This window comes from Gopherus evgoodei, chromosome 20 (assembly GCF_007399415.2).
Source record: "Gopherus evgoodei ecotype Sinaloan lineage chromosome 20, rGopEvg1_v1.p, whole genome shotgun sequence".
Lineage (NCBI taxonomy): Eukaryota > Metazoa > Chordata > Testudines > Testudinidae > Gopherus > Gopherus evgoodei.
Genome location: NC_044341.1, coordinates 3315439 through 3331622, shown reverse-complemented (window position 1 = coordinate 3331622; position 16184 = coordinate 3315439). Strand labels below are relative to the sequence as shown.

The 16184-nt window shown below is 38.5% G+C and overlaps 1 protein-coding gene across 3 annotated transcripts in view; it reads left to right on the top strand.

Annotated features, from left to right (window-relative positions):
* The window catches only part of AGO3 (argonaute RISC catalytic component 3), a 62174-nt gene that overhangs the window by 26189 nt on the left and 19801 nt on the right, over positions 1-16184 (top strand). For 2 of the 3 annotated variants that reach the window (XM_030538762.1, XM_030538764.1), the window contains exons 4-13: positions 581-789; positions 3224-3360; positions 9979-10113; positions 10973-11074; positions 12287-12374; positions 12534-12681; positions 13013-13132; positions 14939-15061; positions 15305-15438; positions 15849-16033. In XM_030538762.1, coding sequence (XP_030394622.1) covers positions 581-789; positions 3224-3360; positions 9979-10113; positions 10973-11074; positions 12287-12374; positions 12534-12681; positions 13013-13132; positions 14939-15061; positions 15305-15438; positions 15849-16033 — 1381 coding nt within the window. The remainder of the gene's footprint in view (positions 1-580; positions 790-3223; positions 3361-9978; positions 10114-10972; positions 11075-12286; positions 12375-12533; positions 12682-13012; positions 13133-14938; positions 15062-15304; positions 15439-15848; positions 16034-16184) is intronic. The other variant, XM_030538763.1, reaches the window with a different exon arrangement.

Below are 16184 nucleotides of genomic sequence, written 5' to 3'. Positions count from 1 at the left end.
TCACCAGACATGATCACAAACCATGTTCAGAAATAGTGATATAGGCTGCCAGGGGCAAAGAGCAACAAGGGTAGTGTACAGTATGTTTATAGCTGCAGTAGCATAGACGTTTAAAATAAAAACATTTCTCTTTTTCCCCTCCCTTCTGCAGTGCAGGGAAATAATGCTGCAGAGTGTGATTGCTATGCTGGCAGACTGAGAGAATCGTTTTTTTTTGAGTAGTTGCTTACATAGCTCAAAATCTTAAGTGTTAACAGGATCTTGATCTCTGCTGTTAGTTATTTTATAGGCTAAATCCAAGAGCTGCTGCAAAGTGTCATCACTTTAAACTTCCTTCCATCGGCTTTATATGATTCTTCCTCCTTATCTCAGATCTCCCCTTCTACTTTCCCATACCTGCCAACTAAAAGCAAAAGTGTTCCTTCTCCCTAGTTTTGACATCAGATTGTGGATAGGTAGTACAAACATAGACTAACAGTCTGAAAGAGAAAACAGCACCATTTGTAGTCAAGACCTCTCTTTGTATCTCATTGGTCTTTTAAATAACTCTTGTCTTCTGCTCCCCCATTCCCTTCAACAGGTAGATTTGGATGTAACGTTACCAGGAGAAGGTGGAAAAGATCGTCCCTTCAAGGTGTCAATAAAGTTTGTTTCTCGGGTGAGCTGGCACTTGCTGCATGAAGTTTTGACAGGAAGAACCTTGCCTGAGCCTCTGGAACTAGACAAACCAATCAGCACTAACCCTGTTCATGCTGTCGATGTGGTGCTACGACACCTACCCTCCATGAAGTAGGTTCTCTAATCTTCGTTCCCTCTCTCCCGTTAGCTTTTTTTAAACTTTGGGGTGAAGTCCATTCATATTTCTGCACAAACATAGCAGGAGGAAATCTATTAAGCCATTCTCTACCCACAAAACATCTTACTGATTGGCCTGGGGAGATTCCTGGTCTGAGTCAATTGAAGCTAATATTATCTGTGTGAATATTTGTGCAGGAAGGTCAGATCCAGAACAGGTAATATTAAAGACTGTCCACAGTGGATTATTCAAGATAGTATCTTCCCCTAAAAAACTGTTAAGGACTTGTTCTGGATCTTTGTCAAGTTTAAGAAATCTGAAACAAAGTAATAAGGGTTACAATATACTGTAGCACTGCATCTTCTGTATACTCCAGCTTAGCAGTGGCTCCACATAACTTGTGATGTGCCTTACCTGAAAACATGTGCCTTTTTAATTCATTGACATTTCACAAAGCTGCAACTTCATGTTTTGGATAAACAGGTGAGATTAGTGAGGGGTGTGTGTGTGTTTTTTATTTTTTTTTAACCAGTATCTGTTTTCCTCATCTCAGAATTCTGAAATTTCAAAAGAGGCCAGTGTAATTTTGATATACATTTTGCTTTATTCATCAGTGTACTGGAGGTTACTTTTATCTTTTAAAGTTTGAGTACTGGTTTGAGGCACAAGGGCAGTTTTCTCCTATACAGGGTGAAATGAAATACATTGGTGAAATGTATCTGTAATTTGCCAAAATGATCTTGTGGCTTTATGGAACTAATATTCTTCAGCTGTCCCAAATTCTAAAGAAACGTGAAAGCTAATGGCCTGTCATGGTATAACCCCCCACTCTGAACCTTAGCGTCCAAAAGATGGGGTACCAGCATGAATTCCTCTAAGCTGAATTATCAGCTTAGTGCTTGTAGCACTGCCACCAACCAGGAATTCCAGTGCCTGGTACACTCCGGTCCCGCCTAAAACCTTGCCCGGGGACCCCCAAGACCCAGTTCCTCTGGATCTTAACCCAAGGAAAGTAACCCCTTTCCCTCACCGTTGCCTCTCCCAGACTTCCCCTCCCTGGGTTTCCCTGGAAGATCACTGTGATTCAAACTCCTTGAATCTTAAAACAGAGAGGAAAATTCACCTTCCCCCCTCCTTTTCTCTCTTCCTCCCAGATTCTCCCTGAGAGAGAAAGTAATCCTAACACAGAGAGAAATTAACCTTTCTCTCCCCCTTCCCTCCTTTCTCCCCACCAGCTCCCTGGTGGATCCAAACCCAGTCCCCTGGGGTCTCACCAGAATAAAAAAACAATCAGGTTCTTAAACAAGAAAAGCTTTTAATTAAAGAAAGAAAAAACAGTAAAATTTATCTTTGTAAATTTAAGATGGAATATGTTACAGGGTCTTTTGGCTATAGACACTGGGAATACCCTCCCAGCCTAAGTATACAAGTACAAATTAAAATCCTTTCAGCCAGATACACATTTGAACTCCTCCCAGCCAAATACACATTTGCAAATAAAGAAAACAAACATAAGCCTAACTTGCCTTATCTATCTAGTACTCACTATTCTGGACATATAAGAGACTGTATCAAAGAGATTGGAGAGAAACCTGGTTGCATGTCTGGTCCCTCTGAGCCCCCAAAGTGAACAACCACCAAACGCTAACAGCACACACAAAGCCTTCCCTTCCTCAAGATTTGAAAGTATCCTGTCCCCTGATTGGTCCTCTGGTCAGGTAACAGCCAGGTTCACTGATCTTGTTAACCCTTTCCAGGCAAAAGAGATATGAAGTACTCCTGTTCTATTAACTTTTACTTACCTGTTTATGACATGGCCTTTATGCTAATGTCATCCGCCCCAAACGGTTGTATTCTGGGAGGTTGTAGCACAACTATTATTCATCTTAAATGCTGACGTAACTTTCCAAGTTCTTTGCTTACACTAAACTTTGGGCAATAGAAAGTGAATAGAGAGCTGGACTAAAAACACATAGGTTTTGTAAAACATACCCACTTTCGTGCTAATGCAGAAAGATATCTGAAAAGACTGGAGCCAATATACACCAGATACTATTCTGTAGAAGCACCCTGCTAGTCAGCATTTGTGCTGCAGTCAAGATCGTGCTTTACTGAAATTAAATCATCCTTCAGATCTTTAACATTTAGTTTTTAATTTGCTCAAAATATCATAAATAGATGTCACTTTCAAAAATTGTAGTGCTTGCTTTGGCTAAAACTACTATCTTAGAAACAGAAACATACAGAATAATAATTCAAAATCATAGCTATATTTTGCAAAATGTGACTTTTTAGTACTGATATACATCAATATCCATACAATAATGTATGAAGTGAAATAATGATCCTTGTTATATAAGGCCTTTAAAATAGTCTTATGGAAGGCAGTAGCATATACAGATGACTACTTTTTTTTTCTTTATATAGGTATACCCCTGTGGGCCGCTCCTTTTTCTCAGCTCCAGAGGGCTATGATCACCCTTTGGGAGGGGGCAGGGAAGTATGGTTTGGATTCCATCAGTCTGTTCGGCCTGCCATGTGGAAAATGATGCTTAATATTGATGGTAAGTAACGTATTTGTGTATAATAGGGGTATGGAATGGAAAAGGTTACCTTTTAAGAATAAAAATGCCTGTGCTGTTCAACTAGTTGACTTGTGTGGATCTGAGTTTCGCTATAGAATAGTACATTTTGTTTGTGGGAATAGTTTTCAAAACTTGCAGAACAAAAGGATTTAATTGTGGGAAACTATCAGCTCCAGAATTTAACTTTTCTCTCTCGGCTATAAATTAAAAAATTAAGCTTAAAGTAAATAGCTAATATCAACTATTCTTGTATATACTCTAGAAAAATACAAAAATTAATCTTTTGCCTATTTAGTTGCTTTATTTAAATTTAGAGTTACTACGAGATACATAACCAGATTTGGCTGTGACCTGAAAAGCTATTTCTAAAAGTAAATGGCTCAGTTTGAAGATTCTACAGCCTTTTATTGTAAAATCATTACATAGAGTACAAATTATTTACCTGATTGAAGACTATATTTTCAATATTGTGACTTGACTATAAGACTTCCTTTATAGTTGTGGGTTTATAATTATAAATACAAAAAATTACTACCAGACTTAGTTCCTTTGCAGTGGGCTTAATTCAGTCTTTTGGCTTTTCTTGCAAAGGTGATTTAGAATTCCTAGTATTTGTATATCTGGATTTGCCATCGAAGTGTAAACACTTGGCCAAAAGATAGTCGTCCTAGTCAAGAAACAAAAAGTGTGTTTGTTAAGATATATGACATATTTCCTCTAGGTAAGGGGGACTATCACTGGTACAAGGGCAATGAGTTTGTGGAAATGAATTGTCAGTACCTAGACAAAACACTTAGTGTGTTACCTTACAAACTTCAGTACAAATACATGATTCAATAGTTGCTGTCAGATTTGATGTATTCTATCTAGTTAGATAAAGAGATCACAGTTGTTTGTTTCTATTGAACTAGTTGAGTTTGGCAGTTCTGCAGCACAGGCTAAAGACGTAACAGAAGGCTTCTGAGAACAGTTGTTGTACTTGTCAGACAGAATATTCTACACTACAGGCTACAAGGATTTAAGCTTTCATCTCAGGCTCATGAATTTAAGGCATTTTAATGGAACATGCTCTTTCTTTTTGAAGGGATCTGGCTGAAAATGGCTTGTGCTGCTTAATCCGCTTGAAATATTCTGCCAGCCTCTTGTGGCCATTGATCAGCATCTCATACAAATATTAGTGTTTTCTTCCACGCTGAAGACTTGTCTTGATAATATCCCCCACACATTCTGAATTCCAGGTTTGACTGTTGTAACTTATTTTATATAGGGATGAAGCTACAGGCCTGAAAATGCTCTAAATAGTATAAAATTCAGCAGCCCATCTACTAAGCAACTGATGTCTCTGTATGCATTGCCCAGTCCTCTGTACTGTGGATCCCCACTAGTTAGTACAGTTCAGGGTCTGTCTCTTGATATTTAAAGCCTTCTGGGACTCTTGCCTCTCATGACAGCTACATTCCATTGGAACTATGAAATTGTTGACCAATAGGGAAAGATTCATGAGTGCGGGAGACAAAACTGTAATAGGAGCTGGACTGAGATTGTTTAACTGTTTGTCTTAGGTAGTACTCTGTACTCCAAGACTAGTGCTGTTAGTTTTCAAATAGTTTTGAGTTTTTCACTTCTTAATAGCCACACATAATGTAAACCTTTGACTCCGTTAGCTAAATGCTGCAGTAATTTAAAACAGCAGCTTTATTTCTTACACTTCAATTATGATACTGCTTTCATCATGGCAATATTAATATGATCATGATCATGTCAAATAGACTATATCAAAAGATTGCAACTAAGTTAAATTAATTTTCCCAACTATGCAAACACAAATTAAAAATCGGAGAAGCAGGGAAAAAGAAAGATACTCTGTTACAGTCAGATGTGGGTTGTTGGAGTTATGAGCTGAAACTGAAGTTGGTACCATTTTTTGGGCAGTCAGGAATGCCACAAGTGTTCCATTAGGTTGGAGGCCAGGTCACTTTGATAAATGGTGTTATTTTCCTTCCCATTAGCAAAGGATACAATAAATGAGCAGGCAGATAACATATTTAGGGTAGCAAGGGTGCAATGTTTAAATCGAAGAGACCCTGAGGCAAGGTAGACTTGAAAGCTACTAGATGTGCAATTTAGAGCAGAAATTAGCAAAAGAGGGGCAGACACCAAGAAACAAGTTGACAAAAGCCACATCCTTGTGGAACGCCTTTGAGTTTTATATATTTTTTCAACGTATTATGACATTGGAGCAAGTTGTTCCCTATTTCATACTTTTGTAACCATTATGTACTGCTCATGTGCTTCATAGACAGAAATGAAATACATAGTTGTTGCCGCTGAGGATACATTGATACACCTTATTTCTGCAGGTTTAGGGAACATGTGACAACTTTCATATCTAACCGTGCTTACTGCACAATTATTTTCTCATGGACAGTAAAAGTAAACAAGACAGACAATTCATTTCTGTAATTTCCATTTAATTCAGTTTTGCATTTTGTTAGGAGTGCAGGATCAAAAATATTGTACCAATCACCAAATCATAGCCAGGTTTTTCAGTTAAATGGCCCACTTGTAACACAAGGATATTTCTGACTGTAAAGGTCATGTAATGATTGGTCCAAGATGGTGGTTTTCAACCTTATTTCATTTGAGGACCCCTACAAAATTTCAAATGGAACGGCGAGCCCCTTTGGAAATCTTAGACATAGTTTGAAAACCCCCGGGGGTCCACAGACGACAGGTTGAAAACTACTGGTCCAAGCAAAGTAATTACATTGTTCACATTAGCTTAATCTTAATTTCTAGTTATTTAGTAACTAAGACATTACCGAAAATGCCAATATTTCAAAAGAGAAATGCGGTGACTCAGTGCTTTGTGTCTAAAGCACATCATAATCCTCTCCTACAGTTGTTGATATATAGGAGCAGCTGATATTCTTTAATACCAAGCCAAATACTGTTTAAGTCAAGCTATTTGCAGTGTCTGCAATGAGAAGAGAATTCTGAGGTTTCATAGTAGAAATACCGAAATCTATGCTCCTACATACTGAACTTCTTGGAAAACGAGCAATGAAAAATTGATCCTTTTTCTTTTCTCATGTCTGGCAGTAGCTGCAGAAGTAAAGGGAGGGGGTAGTTCTTTGTAAATCCAGCGTACCCAACCAAAACTGTACCATTTAAAGCAGTTGACTCTGATGTGGCTATTAGTTGAAAAGCAGTTACATTAAAATTATTTTGAGTTTTACGCTATGACAAGTACTGTAAATTCTCCAGAGTATGTGTGCTGCGTATTGAGGAGAGACTAGTTTGTGTTTTGTTTTTTGCTGTAAAGAAAATAGTTTTAATCCCCACTGACCCTGAGTTTTGCTTTTTGTTGCTTTTTATAAATTACGCTTTCCCCATCACTGCGGAGCAAGGTCTTGTTAACCAGAAGGTTTGTTGTTTTTATCATCTTGGTAGAAGTTATTCAATTCTACAGAAGATTTACAGTGGATGTGCAACAGATTATTACATTAAAGTGAAATTCCTGAATAGAAATTGTTTTGTTTAACTGCAGATTATGGGGAAATGACTTTGCTAATTTGGTTTGAGACTAAAGATTAAATCTACAATCAAATTATTGGAGTTTGTTTTGATCACTTACCTCATACAAGGTGCTCTACAAAATATCTGTTCCTATCAGTTTCACAAATTTTGTTACCATGGAGATGAACCACAGATCCCCAGTTGTTGGAGGCGTAAGCTATTTGTGTTCATTCAGTAATCGACATCTGTAGGTGTCTGCTAGAGTGCGTCATGCAAAGTTGGTGGCTTACTGGAGTGATGCATATCTGAAGAATTTTTATTATTTGTATGGGGAATTTTGATGTTTTAGTATAAGGGACCTGGGAACTTCATAAACTGTTAATTATTTCATAGTCTAATTTTTTTTGCTATTTAAAGACTTTAATGTATTGCTCTGCCTTTTTATTTTTGGCCTCAATTGAATGAAGGTATGGACTGATCTAACAGCACCACCTAAAGTTAAGATTGCCTGATTCTTCCCAGTATAAGTCCCTGTTTTCAGTTGTTTATAACTTTGCCAAACTTCAACCATTTGGGGTGAAATTTTCCATGCACTGAATAAGGCAAGTGTAATGTGGAAAAAATACACCACCAAAATATATAACATATTTAGTCAGAGAAACATGAAGGCATTATTTAAAATGTAAGTGAAAAATAACTTTCTAGACTGCCTCAGAGGAGAAATAAGCACATCCAGAAACCACAAAATTTTATTGGCAAGTTTGTCCATAGCCTTTTAACTGTAGACTAGTAAGGGGATTTTGAATTTCTTTTGCATTTGGGCAGTTTGAGCTAGATGACAGTAGTGAACATATGAAGAAAGTAACGGACATGTGAATAGTTCCAAACTAAGGCCCCCCCCCTCAAAAAAAAAAAAAGCAAAGGAAAATCTTGAAACTAACAACATTTGCTACTATCACATAGTTCACTCTGCTTATGTATTCTACCTCTTCCCCCACCCTGTGTCTAGTCCAAGGGTCGCCAATGTGCACCCACATACTGGCCGGTGGACGAACATCTGCCAAAATGCTGCCAACAAGCAGCGTCATCCAGAGGCTTTGCTGCTGAAATGGTGCCAATTTTTGGCGGTATATCAGTGACGACATCTCTGGATAACGCTGCTTGTCAGTGGCATTTTGGCGGCGACGCCTATTGATGTTGCCGCTTGTCGGCAGAATTTCAGCGGATGCTCATCTGTTGCCACGGTCCTCCGTGGCTCGTCGTCTGGTGCCCACCAGATAAAAAAGGTTGGGGACCATTGGTAGTCTATATGGGGCAGGGACCATCTACTATTCAACTTTTGTACAGTGCCTAGTACTATGAGGCCGTATTCTTGGTTGGCCCTTAGGCACTACCACAGTGAACACGATTGATAATTTCTGCTACATAATGTCACTGTTGGCAGCTAGAACAAGATTTGTCCTTTGGCTTGCTGATCTGTGGGTAGCATTTTTAGTTTTAGTTGTGTCTGCTTTTAAAAGCAGCTTGCCTTGCCTCTTCAGGGTTAGTAGAGAACAGAGTGTAGCATTAGCACATTGTTCCTTTGCAGAATTTTAATCACCTGTTAAAAGCTCTTTCAGGCTTGATGTTGTCTTTTTTGATAATTAAAACCATTCATTTGCATTTCTAATCTGCTTCTCTTTAAAAAAAGCAATACATGTGGAGAGTACATTAACCCTTTGGCTTCTGCACACTTGGCCTTGATTCTCTGCAAAGTCTTAGTGTCTGTATTCATACTATACGTGGTATGTCTTGTAACACTGGGTTGCATTTCCTTAGTGAGAGTGCCTCTTCACGGCAGCAGTTCCCAACCTTTTTGGCAATTCTAATGGACTAGTTTGTGCCAGCAACCTGTTGAAATCCTTTGCATCCAAAGTAAGGATAAACTAAGGATGTCAAACTGAGGATAAACACAAGTGCCTGTGGCATCAGAGTTCATTAACTCCGAGGGTGATGGAGAATGAGGAAAAGTAGGGCAAGGAAGGACCTCCAGTTCTGAAATTCCACCATCCCATAACCAAGATATCTGCTAGCTGCTGCTTCTGGCTACTTGGATGCTATATTAGATAAAAACCTAGAGCAGGGGTCCCCAACGTGGTGCCCGTGGGCGCCATGGCATCTAAATGCATCCGTGTCCTGGCTGGCAATTGAGCATCCACCGAAATGCCACCGAAATTCGGCGGCATTTCAGTGGATGCTTGACCACTGCCACAGTCCTTCGTCTGGCGCCTGCAAGACAAAAAAGGTTGGGGACCACTGACCTAGAGGGAGAGAAACATTTACTTGATTTAAATACAGTTTAGGAGTCTTCTGCTTGGTGGGGAGAGACTTCAGTAATGATGTAATTGCCTGGACTGACATGAGGTCTCATCTTCTAAGCCTTGTATCAGATAGGAAGACTCATTTTCCTATTGCTTCATGTGCTTGAAAAGTACCTCTTGTTATATACACAAGCTGAATACCACAAGTTAGGTCAAGGAATGTAGGAAAAACTTTTACAGTCTAAACAGCCTTTAAGAACATAATCCATTTTTCCTAACTGCAACATGACTGGGTCACAACACTAACTCTCAAAGTGCTTTTGGATCTTTAATGAGCCATTGATTGGTCATAACCTTGCTTTTACATTTTATCCAAAAAAGACAGCATCTTTAGCAGAGGGGTGTCATTATACACCATCTTTTGGTTTTGGGACCAAACTGTATCTGAAGGAAGGATGTCATAATCTGAACTACCACCACTTACTCAAGCACCCTGTGTATATGGGACATACTTTCAAATCCTGATGAGACTCAAGATAGTCTTCTAAAAAACTTAGCTAGAATTCAGCATGGTGATGTATGGTTGCAGACTGTAGTATTTTGATTGCTCAATACTGAGCTGTCACAGAACTTTCTAATATGTTTTGAAGAAAACGTGAGTGCTGTAAAACATACACTTGGCGCTCACTTTGAACTAAAAATCAGATGATTTGTTTGTTTCTTTGGCTTCCCAAGATGGATGTTTGCTTTCTCTTTCGTTTTTTTCCTCTCTCCCTAGTTTCTGCCACTGCCTTCTACAAAGCACAACCTGTAATTCAGTTCATGTGTGAAGTTCTCGACATTCATAACATTGATGAACAACCGAGACCTCTGACTGATTCTCATCGGGTAAAATTCACCAAAGAGATAAAGGGTGAGTAGAAAGTTATCTCTAATCGGCATGGAACAGATTGTATCTAATGTGCTCAGGAGGTTAGCTATGACAGACACATTAACTGAAAATCTCAGAATTAATATAACCTGGATCAAAAGTGAGTGTGTCCAAAATAATTGTAGTATTTACTATCTTTAGATTTAAAATTAATACATGAGCTGCATGGCTCTTTAAACTGTCTGCAAAGCCCAACAAAGATGAAATACTAGATAAACTCTGATATTTTAAAGGTCAAATAGTAAGACTGCTTATTATAATGAATGTAACAAAGCAATCGCATTCCTGGATGGCTGACTCTTGTTTAGGAGATAATGTCAGTAGTGTACACGCTCCTGCTGCTATTTAAATGCTGTGGCAAAGCAAATATATTGGTTTTTAAAGCTGGAGTCATTGATTGTCTGCCAATATTTTATTAATATGACTTTATATCATTTGTGATATAACAGGGATAGCTTAGTGGTATTTGCCAACCTTAGGCAGGGGGACAGATTCCATCTTGAAGAATTGATTTAGTTGTGGAAGTTTGGGTAGTTTCATTACATACACTGCTTTGGTTTCTGCTTTCATGCTTCTTTGCACTCCAGTGTATAGAGTAATTTGCAGCAGGGGTAAGACCTTGTTAGGAGGGTTTGAACAAAGTCTTTCCTGAAATTTTTTTCTGTCACTTGCTGCAAGAGTACATGCCATTTAAGAACCAATCAGTTAAAAAAGGTAAAGTACAGCCAGTCAGACCCCTTGTTTGTAAAATCAAGAAATTCTTTTAAAAACCGTACCTTTAATGGATAAATTATTTTGTAACTGGCTCAAACACAAATCTTTCTGTTTTTAAATCAGTCAGAATGCAGCATGTCTAACTGTACAGTGAGCAGCTGTCACTCTACTTCACCAACACATCTCAGTCATTGTAATAGAAATAGCCACTGTAAGAAAACACTGCAAGGTAAATTAACCTTGGTTGTTAATATTTATTTGTATTATAGTAGTACTTAAGGGCCCCAACTAAGATCAGAGCACTATTGTGCTAAACACTGTGCATATATGTAGCACAACAGTCCCTGCCCTGAAGAGCTTTCAGTTTAAATAGTCAACAGAAGGTCAGAGGGGAAACAGTCTGAGAGATGAAGAGACTTCTCCAATGTCAGAGTAGACTTCTGTGAATAGAACCCGGGTCTCTTGAATCCTAGTCCAGTAGCTTGTCTATTGGACCATATTGCTGCTTCATCCATTTCTCATGTCCCTGAAGGCAGAGAGAGTGCCTATCCTATGACACTGCCATCTCGGTATCATTTTTATGTAAATATCAACTTTGTATTGTTATGAGGAATTAATAGAGTAGAGTTAACTTGGATTACCATATACTTACTAGAATTCCAATGGGATTTCTGTGAATTTACCAGTTGGATACCATGGAATAACATGCAATCAACTCCTGTAGCTATGGTGCAAAAGAAGGAGGAAAGTATATAGAGTCAGGATTCTTCTCATGATTAAAGGCATGGACTAGATCTTAACTTCAGCTACTCAAGATTGTATAAAAAACTAATGACAAATCTCTAGAATTTAGAAATATTGGCATTGCAATGAAAATAAAGCAAGTTAGTTAAAATACTGATTAAAGCTAATGGAAATAAGTGAGAGAAATCACCTAGGAAAGTAATTTTTAAACTACCTTACTTATCCCCTTGGTACAGATATGGTTCTTCAGTCCTAGGGTGCATTGGAATTGGTCACCATGGGCAAAAAGGGCATTGCTGCCCTTTGAGAATCTGAACAGAAAACTATATTCTGAATCCAGACTTCAGTCTCCATCAGGCTAGTCTCACTTATCTTAAAATTAGTGTAACAGCTTCAACTGGAATTATAAATTACTTTGAATTGCATGTTTTTATACCTAGGATTTATTTTTAAAAGAAACTCATGATTCTCCACTCTTAGAAATATTTAAAAATAACTACCTGTTAAATGAAAGTCAGAAATCAAATAATGCCTTAAATGCAGAACATGAGTTTCTAACACGGTGCCATAAGATCGTTGTATCTATTTAACATTCAGAGTTCTTGACTGTTATGTGTGTACTCTTATAAGAAACTTATGCAAACACTTAACGTGTATATGTTGCATGACATTGTTTTTTCTTGTTGCTTTCATACAGGTCTGAAGGTTGAAGTGACTCACTGTGGAACAATGAGACGGAAATACCGTGTTTGTAATGTAACAAGGAGACCTGCCAGTCATCAAACGTAAGCAGACATTTGTCAAAGTGGAGAATGTGTAGCAGCTTGCCCTAACATCAGATACTTGGAGGGATGGACTGAGAGTTTATTAAAATCACTTTGGAGAATTCTAGTAGTTAAACTTTCAACTCTGTTTTGACTAAAATTCTTGTGTTGTCTTTCCAGCTTCCCTTTACAGTTAGAAAATGGCCAGACAGTTGAGAGAACAGTAGCACAGTACTTCAGAGAGAAGTATAACCTCCAGCTGAAATATCCTCATCTTCCTTGTCTACAAGTGGGACAGGAGCAGAAACATACCTACCTGCCTCTAGAAGTAATGATTCTGATAAATTGGTGTTTTAGTCCAGTAGCATCTTTTTGCAGAGTGTTAATTTATTTCTCGTGCAATGTAAGCAGTTTAGCATATTTGTATGTGTTATCATTCTTTTATTGTTACTGCTTTGGTTTTACTACAGATAGAGGTAAACTTTAAACCAGACAATCTTTTCCTTTCAAGTCACTATGAAAAATAGATATAAGTATCAGCTACATGTGTATAGAAGATTTGCATATAGTCACTGCATAATTCCCTGTGTAATATTAGGAGTGCTGCATCTGTAAAGACCGCAATTGTATCTACCAATTTATTTTTGGTTTTTTTGAAGGTATGTAACATTGTGGCAGGCCAGCGATGTATCAAGAAGTTAACAGACAATCAGACATCAACTATGATAAAAGCAACAGCAAGATCTGCCCCAGATAGACAAGAGGAAATTAGCAGATTGGTTAGTTCTTAACTTCTGTATCAGAGGATGAGCATGTTTATCTTCACTAAACTGCATTGCACTTGAGAAGACAATTCCATTTCTCTGTACCTGACCCTATCTCTGTCCTTTGCTACTAAAGCCTTTTACTTTATTCTCAGATAAATGTCCTAAAGGCTCCTGCTCCCATGACTCCTCTGGTCCCTCCCATTAAATAGAATATCTAGGTCAAGCATTCAGGCCAACCTCCCTGGTCCATAATCTCCACATACCATGTCGCCACCAGAACCTGTTTGGTACCTCCCTTCTAGCATTTGGAACCCTCCTTGATTTTATTAACAAAAGTTATTTAATTAGAGATCTCTAATTAAAGAATTAGAGGGGTTATCTAAGCCCAGAATTAGAGGGGTTATCTAAGCCCAGGACTCCTGTATTCTAAGCTGGCTACTTTGTACCTGATTCAGCAAAGCACTGAAGCATGTGCTTAACATTACGCAGCTGAGGTCTCCCATTGGAGTCAATGGAACTTCAGGTTCTTACAGTTAAGCATGTGCTAGTGTTTTGCTGGAATGAGACCTTCATTTTTGACATTATCAACAATCTGAAAGATGAACAGAGTTCTTAACTGCCTTACAGGGATGTTCTCACAGTTAATGTATGTAAATTACCTACCTGTCTCCAGTGCTTATCTGCCCCCTCCCATTCCCATGTTATCTGAACACCTCACACTCTTTTATCTTTTGATATACTCTGGACACTGCTGTGAGGTAGAGAAGTACTATTCTATCCCTATTTTACAGATGGAGGGAGCTAATGTACGGAGACTGAGTAACTTGCCTAAGGTTCTGCAGGAAGTTGAAACTGTTTCCCATGTCCCAGGCAAGCACTCTAACCAGTGGGCAATATTTGTCCTCAATATATGTTAAAATAGCACCACTTGACAGTCCTGTTTTTTCCCTCTTTTTGTCTGACAGAACCAGCCTTTCTAAAACACGTTAATATTTTCCTGGCTTGGAACTGTTGGAAATATCTCGTTTTATTTGAATAACGTTACAAAAAATTAAAGGATAACTTTTACTTGAAAAAGGTGCTTTTGAGCTGACAATTGAGAATTTGTGTTCAGCAGGAATAAGGCTCTTCTGAAAGATGCTGAAAAGGCTAATTCATGATCCTCTCTTGAGTGCTAATATTCAGAGAGAACTGAAAACAGCTGGGTTTTCATAACCTAATTTGTCCTTCACACTGAGGGCAGCAAAAAATTTGCTTTGAATGCCATGAATATGCATATTGTGGAGTGACTAAACATCAAGTGGCCATTTTCACACTGACGTAGTAATATAATAGTAAAATTGAATTTTAGGTAGCTTTTTCAAATATTAAAATTCCATGTTATACCTGCAAGCAATATACAGAATAGAGATTAATTTTATGATTAATTGGTACTTCTGTACTTTAGCAAGATAACTAGATTTACCTAAAATTTGTTTTGAAGCAGCATTGTTATGCATGCTAGATACTCTTTAATACAATACACTTTTTATGCAAAATATCTGAAGCAGCAAAAATTGAATAAATTGGTGTTTGGGTAACTTAAGGGAATGAGTAAGATCTCATGTCCTGGGGCAAGTGGTTTGAATGAGAGTTTTGGTTAATCAATGGCTGGTAAATGAGGGTGGATGGTTCAGTACGATCCTTAGTTTTTGCTGTTACTGAAAAGGAGGACACTTACCAGAACACTTAGGTAGCTCTGTTATTGGTTGTCTTATTTGTAGATTCAGATTAAAAATTGAAGAGTTTTTCTAACATGGAAATTTCTCCTTTCTCCAGGTAAGAAGTGCAAATTATGATGCAGATCCATTTGTTCAAGAGTTTCAGTTTAAAGTTCGAGATGAGATGGCCCATGTGACAGGGCGCGTGCTTCCAGCTCCAATGTTGCAGTATGGAGGACGGGTGAGAATTTTGTTGTTTTTCCCTTTTTTTGGCATCTTGCTGTACAGTGAACCACAGATGATTCTCTATGTAAAACTGAAAACGTTGGGACAGCTCAGTTCCCTTGTAGCATTGCAGCAGCTCAGATTTTGAGCCACAAGCCTTGCGATTGCGAGGGGTATTTTCCTAAAATAGAAAATGGTGCTTTTTTTCTCTCACTGTTTCAATCCGTTGAATATCAGCGTATTTGTTCTATCTCCATAGAATCGAACAGTGGCAACCCCAAGCCATGGCGTATGGGATATGCGAGGGAAACAGTTTCACACTGGTGTTGAGATCAAAATGTGGGCGATAGCTTGCTTTGCAACGCAGAGACAATGCAGAGAAGAAATACTGAAGTAAGGCATGTCTTAGTTCAGGCATTGTACCATTCTTTCAGTGAACTCATCAACTTCAAAATTCTAAGATGGCAGTTGCTACATATCCAGTGCCCGTTCTAGCCTAGTGTTCAGGCTGAGGTAGGCATTTGATTTGGAACGCAAAACTACTTCTTTACTTCTGTATTGGAGCTTGGAAAATCTGCCATCTTTGCAGCTGAAAGTGCACATCGATACTGTGTATTAAGTGTTTCTACTTCTGTGGTGTTGCTACAATGGGGTATGGTACTTAGTGCGTTTGTCCTAAAGCCCTATAAAGTCTGCCCTCTCTAACCTTTCATAATGGCATTTTAAGACTGTCACCATCCTTATAATCAGAGTACAGTGGATGCTGTTGTTGAAGTTCAGTAAACTCCATTCTTTTTCACTAGGGGTTTCACAGACCAGCTACGCAAGATTTCTAAGGATGCAGGGATGCCAATCCAAGGCCAGCCATGTTTTTGCAAATATGCACAGGGTGCGGATAGCGTGGAGCCAATGTTCCGACACCTTAAAAATACCTATTCAGGACTCCAGCTCATCATTGTCATCCTGCCAGGGAAAACACCTGTGTATGGTAAGGGAATAACATGAGGGGAGGGTATATGTTTTGGCTCAAGTGTGCTAGCTGGTGTACTTGCTCCGCAGCTTGTAAGACGCTAAATTCTAGATGACTGTCCTTTAGTCATCCAAAACCAGATGCTTTATCAAGCCTAAAATGAATTGGG